Source organism: Drosophila subobscura, chromosome J (genome assembly GCF_008121235.1).
Source record: "Drosophila subobscura isolate 14011-0131.10 chromosome J, UCBerk_Dsub_1.0, whole genome shotgun sequence".
In the NCBI taxonomy this organism is placed as follows: domain Eukaryota; kingdom Metazoa; phylum Arthropoda; class Insecta; order Diptera; family Drosophilidae; genus Drosophila; species Drosophila subobscura.
This window is the reverse complement of record NC_048532.1, coordinates 23,312,595-23,327,544: the sequence shown is the minus strand read 5'-3', so window position 1 is coordinate 23,327,544 and position 14,950 is coordinate 23,312,595. Positions and strand designations below refer to the sequence as shown.

The 14,950-nt window shown below is 48.0% G+C and overlaps 2 protein-coding genes across 8 annotated transcripts; both read left to right on the top strand.

The window, feature by feature from the left end:
- Positions 1 to 1,564: 1,564 nt before the first annotated feature.
- On the top strand, positions 1,565 to 9,875 carry LOC117895867 (transcription initiation factor TFIID subunit 4). Of its 7 annotated transcripts, none has more exons than XM_034803834.1 (10): positions 1,565 to 1,689; positions 2,805 to 3,433; positions 4,075 to 4,239; positions 4,493 to 5,173; positions 5,970 to 6,572; positions 6,643 to 6,870; positions 6,940 to 7,839; positions 7,898 to 8,071; positions 8,140 to 8,265; positions 8,336 to 8,494. In XM_034803834.1, exons 2-10 carry the CDS (start codon positions 3,074 to 3,076, stop codon positions 8,492 to 8,494), a joined length of 3,396 nt encoding a protein of 1,131 aa, XP_034659725.1. In that variant the 5' UTR covers positions 1,565 to 1,689; positions 2,805 to 3,073. The 7 variants fall into 7 exon arrangements, with proteins under 7 accessions (XP_034659725.1, XP_034659729.1, XP_034659724.1 ...); XM_034803838.1 differs by lacking the exon at positions 2,805 to 3,433 and adding an exon at positions 2,375 to 2,513 and having other exon boundaries at positions 1,584 to 1,689; XM_034803833.1 differs by lacking the exon at positions 1,565 to 1,689 and adding an exon at positions 2,173 to 2,513.
- A 1,072-nt stretch (positions 9,876 to 10,947) lies between these two features.
- On the top strand, positions 10,948 to 14,935 carry LOC117893097 (WASH complex subunit homolog 5). Its single transcript, XM_034799529.1, has 6 exons — positions 10,948 to 11,106; positions 11,163 to 11,265; positions 11,327 to 12,772; positions 12,843 to 14,230; positions 14,286 to 14,657; positions 14,730 to 14,935. The coding sequence occupies exons 1-6, from the start codon at positions 10,985 to 10,987 to the stop codon at positions 14,881 to 14,883; spliced, it is 3,585 nt and encodes a 1,194-aa protein (XP_034655420.1). The 5' UTR covers positions 10,948 to 10,984; the 3' UTR covers positions 14,884 to 14,935.
- The last annotated feature ends 15 nt before the right edge of the window (positions 14,936 to 14,950 follow it).

Here is a 14,950-nt window from a genome sequence, read left to right as displayed (position 1 = left end):
CGCGAACGCGAGTTCGAAATGTACGAAAATTAATTCAACTTTAGACAACTCGCCAAACGTCGTCGCCTAGTGCGACCCTGGCATTAGCTGGAACATTTTGATTTATTTTCATTGATCTAACTTGTTTTTGGCCGATTCTCTGCCTTGTTAGATGAACTGCTAAACGTCGCAACAAAAAATAGGATATTCTGAAGAGAGCCAAGATGATGGAGATGATTGTAAGGGAATTACCTGTTTTCGCAGGATTATATGTCGTCGCTGAAAACTCCAGCTCGAATCCAGCAGCATTTGTTACAAGCCGACATTCCAATTAAACTGTAAGTCCCGTTCTATTGTGAACATGTCCAAATAACGGAACTCGAAAATTTATAGTAGGAACACACTTTCCCGCGCGCAAATACCGGCACACACATGCATACATACATATGTATGTATGTACATACAGACACATACCGCGAATAATATCTGGCCGGCGATTGCCAAGATTCACTGCACTGATCTCACATATTAGCTTAAAACTCCGTCTGCCGACACTCCAATAAAGCCAGTCCCGTTCTAAATATATCGTGCATTTCCAAACCACGAAACCCGACACGCACGTTTACGCGCTAAAAGCGGCACACACATGCATATGCACATACGCATCGCGGCTGACCGCGATTGCATAGATTCACTGCGCTGATCTTACATATTTACTTAAAAGTCCGTCTGCATTGAATTGTTTTTGTTCCTCGTGTTATCCTTAATACAATTTTATCATGTACTATTATTTTAAATAACAGATTTAGCACACAACAAAAAACCGGCAGATTGCGATCAACGCTTGCGATCAAATTTACCGTTCAACTAGGGCTGTCAAGCACACGATATGTGAAAATATAATATATCGTGATATTTTTTTGCCAAAACATCAATATGGTGAAATATTTTTTATAGTTTACGTTTGGTCCCAATAACTTCAAGAACGGAAACGAAAACGACACGTGCTCCGCAGAAGAATATAATTCATTGTTTTCTGGAAGAACAGGAGAGAGCATTTTATTCACCAGTAGTAGTTTGTGGAGTATTTTCATATTGAACCAAGAAATCATAAACACCTACTCAAAGGGATTAAAAATGTGGAGCGAAGAAAAGTTCTATGAGGATTGAATTTGTTATAAGCTAATTTCAACCCCAGAAAACCGATATGATATTTTTCAAAATATTTGACAACCCTACGTACCGCCCTCAAAAATATACCGAAATACCTTCTCATTTTCAAAATATACCGTAAATGTACAGTAAGTCTTAAATCATTTTTCTGGACTTTGCTGTTCTATCTAATTGTACAAGCTAGTTGGGGTTGCAAGCGCTAAAACTACAATTTTATCCGATTCATTAATCAATTCTCCACAGGATATGCTAATTTTCATGACTTCTTTTTATTGGATTGTTTACAAAATAAGGCTAAAACTAATCATGGAATGTTATATAATTTTACTACTTGTGGCTTGTCAGGCGGTTTGAATTATTTTTCGGTATGTTACGGTATATTTGTGAGGGTCGCACGGTATATTTTCTCGAAAGGTCCGCTGTCACACTAGTCGTAAACAATATTACTCGGTTTTTTTCGGCTAAGCGCCAGAAAACACAGCGAATACATTGAAAATGCGCTGCAGTGCACAGAGTTTAAATGAAAAATGAATTGAAGTGAGTGCCTATCGTAAACAAGCGACAAATTGCGTTAAACGGCTGCAGGCTGTACAAAACGGTACACACACACAAACATAAGCACCACCACCCCGCCACCTAATCCAGCTTACTAATAGTTAATACTACGGTTAGGAGCGATCGTTGAATTGCGGTCTTGTGAACATAATAAGAACCCATCCCATTCACGCATGAAAACTAAATTTGGTTTCGTGGAGACAACAGCGGTGGAACTGTTTACATTGTAGCCCCATATGCTTGTTTACACTGCTGACTTTGCCAAGGCTGGAGTAATGTCCCTGATTGAGTGCACCAGTGTATACCACACCATAAAATGCGTTAATGGCGTTAACCAGGCGTCTGAACAACTGCAATAATAAAACAATTCAAATTAAATATCAACAATTTAAGAATTCCAAATGGTTAATCTTGTTAATTGAGCGCTGCCGGACAAATCAAATCAGCGCGTTGTTCAACACTGCCAACATTACAGTTTCTGGCAACGCCCCGCCACACGATTATTCTGCACGCGCATTCGTGAAAATGGCGGCGTTGTCGCACTACTGTCGCTGCCAAATTTTTTGTACATCAAAATAATCAAAATAAAGCGACATTCTTCCGTGCCCGACGCCAAAGGCAGACCGAGCGCGTGTGGTGTGTGAAAAATTGTTGATAAATCTTTCAGGCATCGACCCACCGCAGCGGAGGAGTCAGATAACAGGCGCGACCGTGAGAGAAGGAGAGCTCGCCAGCGCAGCAGCAGCCGCGTGAATAAGCGCTTGTCAGCGGAGCACCCGCGGCCGCTCTTAAGGCTTTTGGCCAAGGTGAATGCAATTATTATATGTGTGCGCGCGTGGCTTGCGTCTGTGTATGTGTTTGTGGGTGTGTGTGTGAATCTCCAGTGTCCGGCGTGATCTCTCTGGTCTTGCCACCAGGTGCTGGTTGTGGTGCTGGTAATGATACTGGTCGGCTCTTGACATCTGCGTGTTTTATGACCGCCAGGTAACGGTGGCACAGGTAGCCAGCTGCAGCGGCAGACGCGTAAATTATCCCAAAATCAAGCGATCGCTGGGCCCTTCTATAAATACTAAAGTGCTTTCCATATTGCCTTGCAGTTCGCTTTTGGGCCACGCAGCATGCAACAGTCTGTGTCCGCGTCTTCGTTCCGAGTGAAAGACCTTTGCTGCAGCCACAAACACACGATGTCCGAAAGCAGTTGATCGAGAAATCCGGCGGCAACAGAACGTCTTCTGAAGCAGCATCTTTGCTAGAGGGACACTCGAAAAAGGGTCTTCGAACGCCTCCGCCACTCCACACCACGCCTCAACTCAAACACACACTCCGCTCCTAGTACTTCGCCTCAACCTCCAGCTCCACCTTCACCATGAATAGCCAAACAGCAGCCGGCAATCGGATCACGTTCACCAATCAATTGCCCAATGGAACCATCAATATAAGTGGCAATCCGGGCGGTGGTGGTGGTCCGACGATCATCTCAACTGCCCAGCTTCCAAACACAACAACCATCAAGACCATCACGGCCGGGATTGGCAGCCACCATCCGGGACTGACTCAGGTGCACCACCAACAGTCGCCCCACCAGCAGCAGCAGACGCAATCCGTAGGTGCCACCCAAACACAAACCCTAGTTATTAAATCCAATCACCATGCTGTCACCCTGCCGGCGGGTCTAGTATCAAGTGCACCAGCAGGAATCGTAACAATGACCAAGACCATCAATCAGGTATCCACATCAAGCTAAACAAACAAACAGAATCAGAAAACAGGCGTTAGGCGAATGAGTCGTCCGATCCGGTTTATCTATCTATATCCCCCATATTCCCATTTTCACATCCATCCAAGTCTCTTCCCCGATTCCCGCCTTCACGATAGGAACAAATCGTAATGTAGTTCACACCCACACACACACATACACACATTTAGGCGTATATATTTTGATGCATTCATTTCGCTTTCATCCTCCAATTCCATCAGAGACAGTGAACTCTGTTTCCCTTTCCTCCCAAAGCCTCCCGATCCCAACCAATTCTATGCTTATTTTGTAATAGTAAGAATTAATTATATTTGTAGACCTTTTGCTTTGAACGCTCGCTTTATATAGAACAACCTGTAGACAAACACACTCACTCCCCCGAAAAATCCCAACAAATTGGTCTGCACAACAAAATTACATTTTCCCCTTCTGTGATCTGCGATCTTGAATCCGTGAAGGAGCAAACCCATCATATGAGCTCTGAACGGGTTGCATGCTGTAGGCAATCTTTCAATCCTCCCACTCCAAACGCTTCAGCCCCCTCTGTCGTAGAACTTGAGCTCAAACTTGACAATTCTCAAAGAATAATACTAATGATATTGTGTCCACAGGGCCAGCCGCTGCTCAACTCGATGCTGCCGGCAGGAGTTGTGGTGGGCATGCGGCACCAGTCGCCTTCGCAGCAGCAGCAGCAGCAGAAGAACGTGTCCGCCAATCCGCTGAGTCGAGTGGTAATCAACTCCCACATGGGTGGTGTGAGGCCGCAGAGTCCATCGGTGAGTGTTCCCATGTCATGGCATGCCATCTGAGTGGTGCAATGTTGTTGTGGTGGGTTCTTCTCTACTAATCCACACGTCCATACATCCCACAAAAATCCGAAAAACCCTCGAAACATGTGCACCACCAATCCATACACTTTGGCCCCCCACATCCGCATACACACACACACACACACACACCATTTGTCCAACCGATGAAAACCAAATTCGAATCTCTTTCTCTCTCTCTGTTCTTTATTCTATCTTTTAGATAACTTTAAGCACACTTAATACAGGACAGACCCCAGCGTTGTTGGTGAAAACGGATAATGGATTCCAACTGTTGCGCGTGGGCACGGCCACGACGACGGGCCCGCCAACGGTGACACAGACCATGACCAATGCGAGCAATAACACCAACAGCCACCACACAACAAGCACCACAAACCATCCCACAACAACACAGATACGACTACAAACTGTGCCGGCTGCAGCTGTAAGTAGATATCATGGGCAACAACCATCCCAACAGCAGCAACAACAGCAGCAGCAACAGCAACAGCAACTTCAGTCGCAACAACAGCAACAGCAAGCATCCAGCACTACTGCCAGCGTTAGCATAGCACTGCGCAAAACGATTGTCCGTACATCATCCACAATCCCATCCAGCAATAGCAACAATAACCATATAATTAATGCCTCCACCACCACCACCAACACCACCACCACTACTACTACCAACAACAACAACAGCAACAGCAAACCCGCTACTAACCAGCAACTACAGCAGCAACAGCAACAGCAGCAGCAGCAGCAGAAGCTCCAGCAGCAGCAGCAGCAACTGAAGGCTCAGCAGCAACAGAAACAGCAGCAGCAACATGCCGCTGCCACGGCTGCCGCAGCGGCTGCAGCTGCAGCCAATGTGCCCGTCACTATAAAGATCAAGCAAAACGTAAAAAGAAGAACCATCTCAATGCTCAGGATATGCAATATACAATGCCATCCATATATTATATACAATATATATTTTGCTCTTCTACTCTCTGTTCTCCTTTTGTCTGTTATGCATTTGAATCTTATGATCTTATTTACGCTTCAGTTCAGTTTTAGTTCGACTTACTCGACGAATTCATGATTACTCAATTGATTGACGATATTTTCGATGTATTTTACTTAGCCTACGTTTTGCATGCATGCTGCATACCGCTGTATATCCGTATATATATCTGTATCTGTTGTCTGTGTATTTGCCATACTCTCTTTATTTGGATTTAGTTGTTCGCTGCCTCTTAGGGCCAAGGCCTGCTGCTGTTTCAGGACTCTGCCATCAGAAAAGACAGAACCTCTATATATTTATATATGTATCTAAATCATTCATAGGCTGAGAGGAGTAGTACATATATTGCTCATCAATGATGTGATGTGCTGGGCTGCTGTGGAAGGAAGATATAAATGCATTGCGAACTCTCATCTCATGTCGCACACCCCCTAAACCACCAAGCCATAACCACCCCATGCCCCTCTGCACACACACATTTGGAGCCCAGGAAGGCCATTCACAAAAAAGAACCATAACAATCATCATTAATCTTCTAATTTACATCTATTTACATATATAATTATTTTTGTGGTTAATCTTACGCTTTTTCTCTCCTAATTTTGCACTAATCTTTGCGCTGTGTATTATCGATCAATGAAATCTATCCATCATGATTGCTAATCTATTGATTCCTCTTTTGATCGTGCAGTCGATGACCAACACCACCGCCTCCAACAACATCATTGTCAATTCGGTGGCCAGCAGCAATGCGCATAGCTACACGAGCTCATCGCAGCCGCCGCACCTGACGCAGCTGAACTCGCAGGCGCCCCACCTGCCACAGATCACGCAAATCCAAACAATACCAGCACAGCACCAGCAACAGCAGCAACATCATCAGCAGCATCAGCAGCAGCAACAGCAGGTGAACAATGTGAGCTCCTCGGGGGGAGCGCCAGCGACAACCAGCACAACGACAACGACGACGGCTCAGCAGGGAAATACCAAAGAAAAGTGTCGCAAGTTTCTAGCCAATTTAATTGAATTATCGACACGGGAACCGAAGCCGGTGGAGAAGAATGTGCGCACCCTCATCCAGGAGCTGGTCAATGCGAATGTGGAGCCCGAGGACTTTTGTGATCGCCTGGAGCGTTTGCTGAACGCCAGTCCACAGCCATGTCTCATTGGGTTTCTCAAGAAGAGTCTGCCACTGCTGCGTCAGGCCCTCTACACCAAGGAGCTGGTCATCGAGGGAATCAAACCGCCGCCCCAACATGTCATCGGTCTAGCCGGACTTTCGCAACAGCTGACGGTAATGCCCAATCCACTGAGCCACCAATGATCCGATCCAATCTATATTGAATAATTTGTTGTTTTTGTAGAAAATTCAAGCGCAAATCCGTCCGATTGGGCCCAGCCAGACAACGACCATTGGACAGACGCAAGTGCGCATGATAACACCAAATGCTATGGGCACGCCACGGCCCACCATCGGCCACACGACGATATCGAAGCAGCCTCCCAATGTACGATTGCCAACGGCGCCGCGACTCGTCAGCACGGGTGCCATTCGCACCCAGATACCCTCGCTCCAAGTGCCTGGACAAGCGGTAAGTTGAACCCGAATCAACTCATCTCTCTTTCGATCGGTTACCTTATACTTTCATGAATTCTTACAGAACATTGTGCAAATCCGTGGACCGCAGCATGCTCAATTGCAGCGAGCTGGCACTGTGCAGATCCGGGCCACAGCCCGGACGCAGAACACCACTCCCACGAACAAACTCACTGCCGTCAAAGTGGGCCAGACGCAGATCAAGGCGATAACGCCCAGCCTGCACCCGCCGATGCTGGCAGCCATATCGAACAGTGGGCCGCCGCCCACACCCACGCTGTCGGTGCTGTCGACGCTGAATTCGGCATCGGTCACGTCGCTGCCGGTGCCGTCGCTGCCCACGGTCCATCTGCCGCCGGAGGCGCTAAGAGCCCGTGAACAAATGCAGAATTCGCTGCACCACAACAACAACAACCACTTTGAGCCGAAGCTGGTGGAGATTAAGGCAGGGTCGCACCTGGAGCGAATGAACGCCTCCCTGACGCCCATCTCGGGCAAGACGCTGGTGAAGGCATCGCCGGCGCTCAGCAAGGCGGCGGCGAGTAAAAAGAGGAGGGACGCATTCGATGGCAAGGATGATGCGAAGGCGAACAATGCGAGCGGAGCCGCAGCGGCGGCGGCGGCCAATTCGTTTTTCCAACAGAGCTCAATGTCCTCGTCGATGTATGGCGACGATGATATCAACGATGTGGCCGCCATGGGCGGCGTCAACCTGGCGGAGGAGTCGCAGCGAATACTCGGTTGCACGGAGAACATCGGCACGCAGATACGCTCCTGCAAGGACGAGGTGTTTCTAAACATGCCCGCTCTGCAGGCGAGGATACGGGCCATTACGACGGAGGCAGGGCTTGACGAACCATCGCAGGATGTGGCCGTCCTCATATCGCACGCCTGCCAGGAGCGACTGAAGAACATTGTGGAGAAGTTGGCTGTGATAGCGGAGCACCGCATTGATGTCATCAAGGTGGGTCGCACTCGTGCATCTGCTGGTCCCGTAGCTCTTCTAATGATGAATCTTGCAGTTGGACCCCCGCTACGAGCCCGCCAAGGATGTGCGTGGCCAGATCAAGTTTCTGGAGGAGTTGGACAAGGCCGAACAGAAGCGGCACGAGGAGCTCGAACGCGAAATGCTGCTCCGTGCGGCCAAGTCCAGGTCCCGTGTGGAGGATCCCGAGCAGGCCAAGATGAAGGCTAGGGTACGATCCGTCTGCCACCGTTTCTTTGTTACAGCTTCGCTATAGTACCATTTCATACCATTGCTTAGGCCAAGGAGATGCAACGTGCCGAGATGGAGGAGCTGCGGCAGCGGGACGCTAATCTGACGGCGCTTCAGGCCATTGGACCCCGCAAGAAACTCAAACTGGATAGCGATGCGGCCAGTGCAGGAGTGGTATAACTTCAAGCGACTTAGACTTTCCATTGATGCAATGCCTAACTAAACGGAATGCTTTCCCCTTTAGGGTTCCAGCGGCGGCGGACTGTTGAGCAGCTCGGGCTCGGCTTCAACCACGTTAAGGCCGCGCATCAAGCGCGTCAATCTGCGCGACATGCTCTTCTACATGGAGAAGGAGCGCGAGTTTTGTCGCAGCTCCACACTCTTCAAAACATACCTCAAGTGATCGCTGCTGTTCGTCATTCACATTGTCTTCTACTCCTGTTCCAGTTCGACTTCCATTGCACCGTCACCACACAACAGCGCCTGCCCTGCCCTACCCGCTTGGACTCTGGTAATGTTTCCTGCTTTAGATTTCCTCCCATCCTTCAACTGCAATATAATGTTCAGATTTAACCGATTTGATTCGCCGTCTCCGTTTATTGTTTTTAGTTAGGAGTCTATTTAATATTTACTTTAAAGGCTTAAGCCCTAAATCTACTTTCTATTCGCTCTTGATTTTAAGTCTAGTTTAAATCCCGTTTATTCCCCCCAATAAATTGTCTGTAAAACTGAAACCAAACCAATCCAAAAACGCAGAAACAAAAGCTAAACATAAACATTAACGAAGAAAGGAAGCAAGAGTAGGGAAGAAAGAGAGAAGAGTGGAGTAGAGTAGAGAACGCGCAGTCAGCGGGGCGTTTGAATTGCCTTATCTAAACGATATAAACCTAATTATAAATATTTAATTACTAGCTTAGTTTGTTAAACGAAAAGAAAAGCATAATTCCTAGGCCTTAAGTAAAATGATGTGCAGCAGAGAGAAAGGACGGAAGCGGTGGAATGAATGCGAATCCGATAAGAGAATTGCAGATGGCAGATGGTTTCTAAAACCATCAGGAAAGCAGACAGATCAGATTCAGCAAGGAACACTCACATCAGAGGAAACCATTCAAAGCATATATTGAATTAGTTCTAGTTGTTTAAACCACATGCTGTAATTTTAAATAACATATTATGTATAAAACCAATCCCAACAAACTGTACATAAAGCTTAGGCTAAGGATCTTCTAATAGTTAACTAGGTAAACTCGAGCGTAATTAACAAATTCAAGCAGATGAAGGAGGCGAATCCGCATGTCTAGGCATTATGAGAATGAAACATGTTTTTAGAATTAGAAGCGCTCGTTCATCCATTTAGAGAAACGATTCGATTGTGTCTACATACGTAAGCGTGCATGAAGTGGGGCCAATATGTCGCCGCCACTGCCATCTGCTATCGGACCAAACGGCAGGCGGATCAATCGGCATTGGCCCTATTTCATCTAACCCCTCCCTCACACACAAACCACACCACAAACACACACACACACACACAAAAAATAGACAAATTTGTATACAGTTAGCCAGCAAATCTTGTAAAATAAAACCCCAAGCAACGGCGGAAAATAAGCGGAATCGAGTTAAGAAAATCAAAAATAAATTTACAGTACATTTCATGCAATTCAGATAAAAATTAAACAACAAAAGCAATTCTCAAATTCAAAGATCTTTGTGTGTAAATTAAAACAAAATTAAATCCATAATGAGAATGCAGAAAAGATAGCAGGCAAGAACAGAATCAACCGTAAAAACACAGCGCATAGTGTTGGTAGGCTTATATCTGGATATATTATAATAATAGTATGTATACTTATTATGTTTTACAATTACATACGCATAAAACAAAACAAAACAAACGAAAGGAAAATCCGAACTATTGTATGTAAAATTAAGTAACAACAAAAAAGGACAAAAACAAACTAAATCCAACAAAAACAAACAAAAAATAAAAGGACAAAAAATTCAGAAAACTTGTGTGCACGGAAATACATAGACAGGTATATATATACACATACATATATACTCGAGTATATATGCGGGGGAACATACATAACTCCAGCAGTTTAAGGTTTAAGCTTAAGTGCAGTACGCAACGTTTTCAACAATAAATATACAATTTAATTTTTTCAATGATGGTATCTCAGTTAATTAGCTAGTTAATTGATTAAAACTTATGTAGTTGAATTTTATTGCTGTTTTTACAATAATTTTTATTATGTTAAATATTCTTAATGCATTTTTGTGTCGTCCCCAAAATAGAGATTGAAAGGTAACAAAAATTAAAAAATATACCCCCAAATTTAAATTGGGATACAACAAAAAACCACAAACAAACAATTGGCACACATTTTCCATTTTTTATTATTTTGTCTGTACCATGTTTTATTTTATTTCTGCTTAAAATGTTGTAAATAATAATAACTATACTGTAATAGTATTAGTTCATCCTTTTCCCATCTATGGGGTGCGTGGAGTTGCCGTTCTGGTAGATACAGGCATACCAAGGGGTCACTCAGTTCTCGCTCCCGGTTCAATACAATCATTAAAAGTCTGAAATTGTTAATTAAATAAAAATGCTAAGATAAGTACATCTTAAATTCAAGCAGTTCGCTCTCCGAAGCCCTCATAGAAATGCATTCGCACTTAAAGATTGAGCCGAAGACGCTCGGTGTCTGTTGGCGCCAAACCAAAGCTTCATGCCAAGGTGAATTTACTAAATAAATTCCACTTGGTTCATGAAGCGGCTATCTGTGCGTGTGTGTGTTATGTGTGATTACTCACGAAAATAGCGATGACAGTGTTGGAAAGCACTGTTTGTTGTGATTGTTTATCAAATGGATGTTTTTTCCGCAAAATGACTGAATTTTTGGCTGAAAACAATGCATGTGGCCAAAATCTGCTGAATATTGTGTCGGTAGGCAATTCCATCATAGCGGAGATCCTTCGGCTCAAGGACTACGTCCCGCCAATTTATCGGTAAGTACAAATATGAGTTGCAAATCACTGATAAACTCTATGGTGCCGCCCTGCAGGCTGGAGACAAAGGCCGATCGGGAGAAATATGGTGAGATTATACTCGACTTTAGCTACTTCAAGATAGCAGAAGAGCACGAGAAGATAATCGAACGGAGCCCGGTAAGCAGCAGAACTAAGGTGCAAGCAGAACATTGTAATTGGTTTTCATTTCATGGCGTAGGAGCTGAGCGAATTGGACGATGAAATTCGGAGCCATTTGCCGCTGATTACTCGCTTTTACCTGGCCTTCCAGAGCCTCCACAACTATGCGGTGTCATTGCAGCAGTACATCGAGGAGCTGAACAGTGGCTACTACATCCAGCAAACGCTGGAGACAGTGCTGCAGGATGAGGAGGGCAAGCAACTCTTGTGCGAGACCCTCTACTTGTACGGGGTAATTTTGCTGCTCCTGGACTACCACATTTGCGGCGATGTGAGGGAGCGCCTGCTAATCTCCTACTACCGCTACAGCGGCGGCGACGCCACTCCAAGTGGCGACGAGAGCAACATCCACGATGTCTGTCTACTCCTGCGCTCCACGGGCTACGTGCATCCCGCGGAGGCCGCCAAAATGTTGAGCTTGGGCGGGAAACAGGCAACGGCGGGAGCTGCCAATCTGTCGGTCCCCAAATACCCGGAGGCGTACTTCTCCCGCTTTCGCTTCGATGCGAACTTCATAGATCTGGTCATTGCCCGCCTCCGCTGCGACGACATATACAACCAGTTGGCCATCTACCCGCATCCCACGCATCGCTCGACGGCGCTCTCGTCCCAGGCGGCGATGCTCTACGTGTGCCTCTACTTCTGCCCCCAGGTGCTGCACGGCCAGGGCTCGCAAATGCGCGAGATTGTGGACAAGTTCTACTGCGACAATTGGATTGTCTCCGTGTACATGGGCATCACGGTGAACCTGATCGACGCCTGGCAGGAATTCCAGGCGGCCAGAGCGGCCATAGCCAATACCGTGAATCCCGCAACCGTGCAGGCGCTGTGCCAACAGCAAAGGGAGCAGCTGGCGAAGACGCTCCAAAAGACCAAAGAAATTGTCCGAGAGGGAGTGCTCGACAGCAGCTTCGTGCTGCAGCACGCCAACAAGCTGATTGTCCTGATGCGACAGTGCAATGTCCTGCTGCGCTGGTACTGCCTGCACACCTCCCGCGAGGTGTTCATCATGTCCTGCTCTGCCGTCCAGCCCAGCCACGTCCACCAGCTGGTGCTCAGGGAGCTGCAGTTCGACCGGAACGCCCTGTACCATCTCTTGCTCAACTGCAGCCAAATGGAGTTGACTGTGCGAGAGCTGCTGGGCGAGGTTCAGCAGAGCAGGGACGAGCGCTGGAGCAGTAGCCGCGAAGGGGCGATGCAGCGTCTGCAGGAGCTCAGCGAGGCCTTTGCAGGCAGCCGGCCGCTGGCCAAGATCGAGTCGAATCCACAGCTGCAGCAGTGGTTCAGTGACGTGGCCAAGCGACTGCAGAAACTGGAACTGGGCAGGCCGCAAAAGTCTGGACGCCTCATCATTCAGGTCATGGAGGCCCTAGACGAGGTGCAGGAATACCACAATCTGCACGCCAACATGCTGGTGAAGCAGCAGCTGCAAGAGACGCGGGATCTGCTCAACCGGATGGCACAGGTACCCTACTTCACATGTGATTCCCGTGAATTATACTCACTCTCTCTCCCTCTCTCTATCTCTCCTTTAGTTAATCAACCTCAAAGAGGACATTCAAATTCAGATTCAGATGATAACCGACTTCAGCTATGCGTGGCATCTGCTGCAGCGGGACTTCAGGCCCCTGATGCAGGAGCACATCAAGCGGCAGCCGCACGCAGTCCGCGGCATTCGTGCAGTGTTCCTCAAGCTGGCCAGCACGCTGGAGGTGCCACTGATGAGGATTAATCAGGCCAAGAGCGAGGATCTCGTGTCCGTGTCCAACTATTATAGCACAGAGCTGGCCAACTTCCTGCGACGAGTGCTCCAGATTGTGCCAGAGACCATGTTCAGCATTCTGGCGAGGATTATCCACCTGCTGACGAACGTGATCATGGAGTTCCCCACGCGCCTCGACAAGGACAAGCTGAAGGAGTACGCCCAGTTCGAGGAGCGGGCCAAAGTGGCTCAGCTGACCAACTCCATAGCCGTTTTCACCAAGGGCATCCTCATGATGAAGACCACCCTGGTGGGCGTGATCGAGCTGGATCCCAAGCAGCTGCTCGAGGATGGCATTCGCAAGGAGCTGGTCAATCACTTGGCCAATGCCTACAACCTGGGACTGATCTTCACGCCCGAGAAGGGCCGGTCGCAGGTGCAGCTCATGCAACAGAAGCTGCAGACGCTGGCCAAAACCATCGAGGGATACCGGAGGTCCTTCGAGTACATCGAGGACTATCTGAGGGTGCAGGGTCTGGGCATTCTGCTGGAGGAGTCCCAGCGCATCATCAGCTACAATGTGGAGAAGGAGTGCAATGCCTTTCTGCGGAACAAGGTGCAGGAGTGGCAGTCGATCCATCAGAGCCAGATCATACCCATTCCCAACTTCCCGCCACTGCAGGGGGATCCCTCGAACTCCAACAACTTCATTGGACGCCTCGCACACGAAGTGCTGCGCTGCACAGACCCCAGGCAGACCATCTTCCTGGAGCTCAAGCGCACCTGGTACGAGAAGCGAGCCCCGCACTCGGAGGTGCTGTCCGCCTCAGGGTTCTTTGGCATTCTGCGCGAAGCTCTCGACCCCGCTGGCATGGTCGGACTGGAGCGGCTCTATGCCCACATGCTGGCGGACGAGCTGAAGCGCAACCTGGAGCGACTCCAGAAGAACCTCACCTCTGATCGCATGTGGCGCAACGCCCTGGAAAGCCTCACGAAAGAGCTGGAGTCGCGCGACTTTCCCGGCCCCGAGGTGGCCAAGCAGCCGCTCAAGTATTACCAGGACTACACGCAGCGCTGGATGAAGGTGTGGCCCAGACTCCTGGACTGGGTGCTCTCGGTGGGCCAGAAGCAGGTGCTGCGCCAGCAAATCGCCAGCGAGCTCAGCTTCAGCAGCAAGTGCGAGGCCAAGCTGTTGCAGAACTCGGCGGACACGTTGAATCGGTGAGTGCACAGTCCAGCAATGACAGGAAAGTATTTAAATTCCATCTCTTCGCAGCGCCTTCCTGTTGGAACTCTCACGCAACAAGGAGCTGTGCGATGAACAGGGCGTGGGTATGCTGACAGAGCTGGAGGATATCCTCCTCTACACGGGAAACTTTGAGCCATTGGAGCAGGTCTTCCTCCCCACCAAGAACACACACAATGTCTCGCTGTTCTTGTTCCTCTTCACCATTGCCCATGTGGATCGCCTGCAGTACTCCGCCAACACGGACTGCCTGCTGCCCAAGGCAGCCAAAGATGTGATTGATTGTGTGCCCCTTGTTGTGGGCCTTCTGACCATTCTGAATCAGTTCCACAGGAACATTAAGATGCTGTACATCTCCTACATGAGTCAGTATGTGGTGACGGTGGCAGAGGCGCAGCTATCGTGAGTTCTCCTGTGAAATTTCATAGTCGCTGCCAGCATTCGACTAGAAAACTGTTTTGTTTCTGTTTCTAGGGACAAGGAAATCCTGGGTACCGAAGTGACCAATGTGCTCCACTTCCTGCTGCACTTTGTGCGGCTTTGTCGACTGCCTCTGCGAGTGCTCGAGCAGCGGATACCCAACATGATACTCTCCGAGTTCGAGTATCTGGCCACGACCGTCAAGTGAGGCGGCTCTTAAGCTACACAAACTTTAATAAATTCAAAACATAACAAAGAAATGCCTCGCTGAGGAA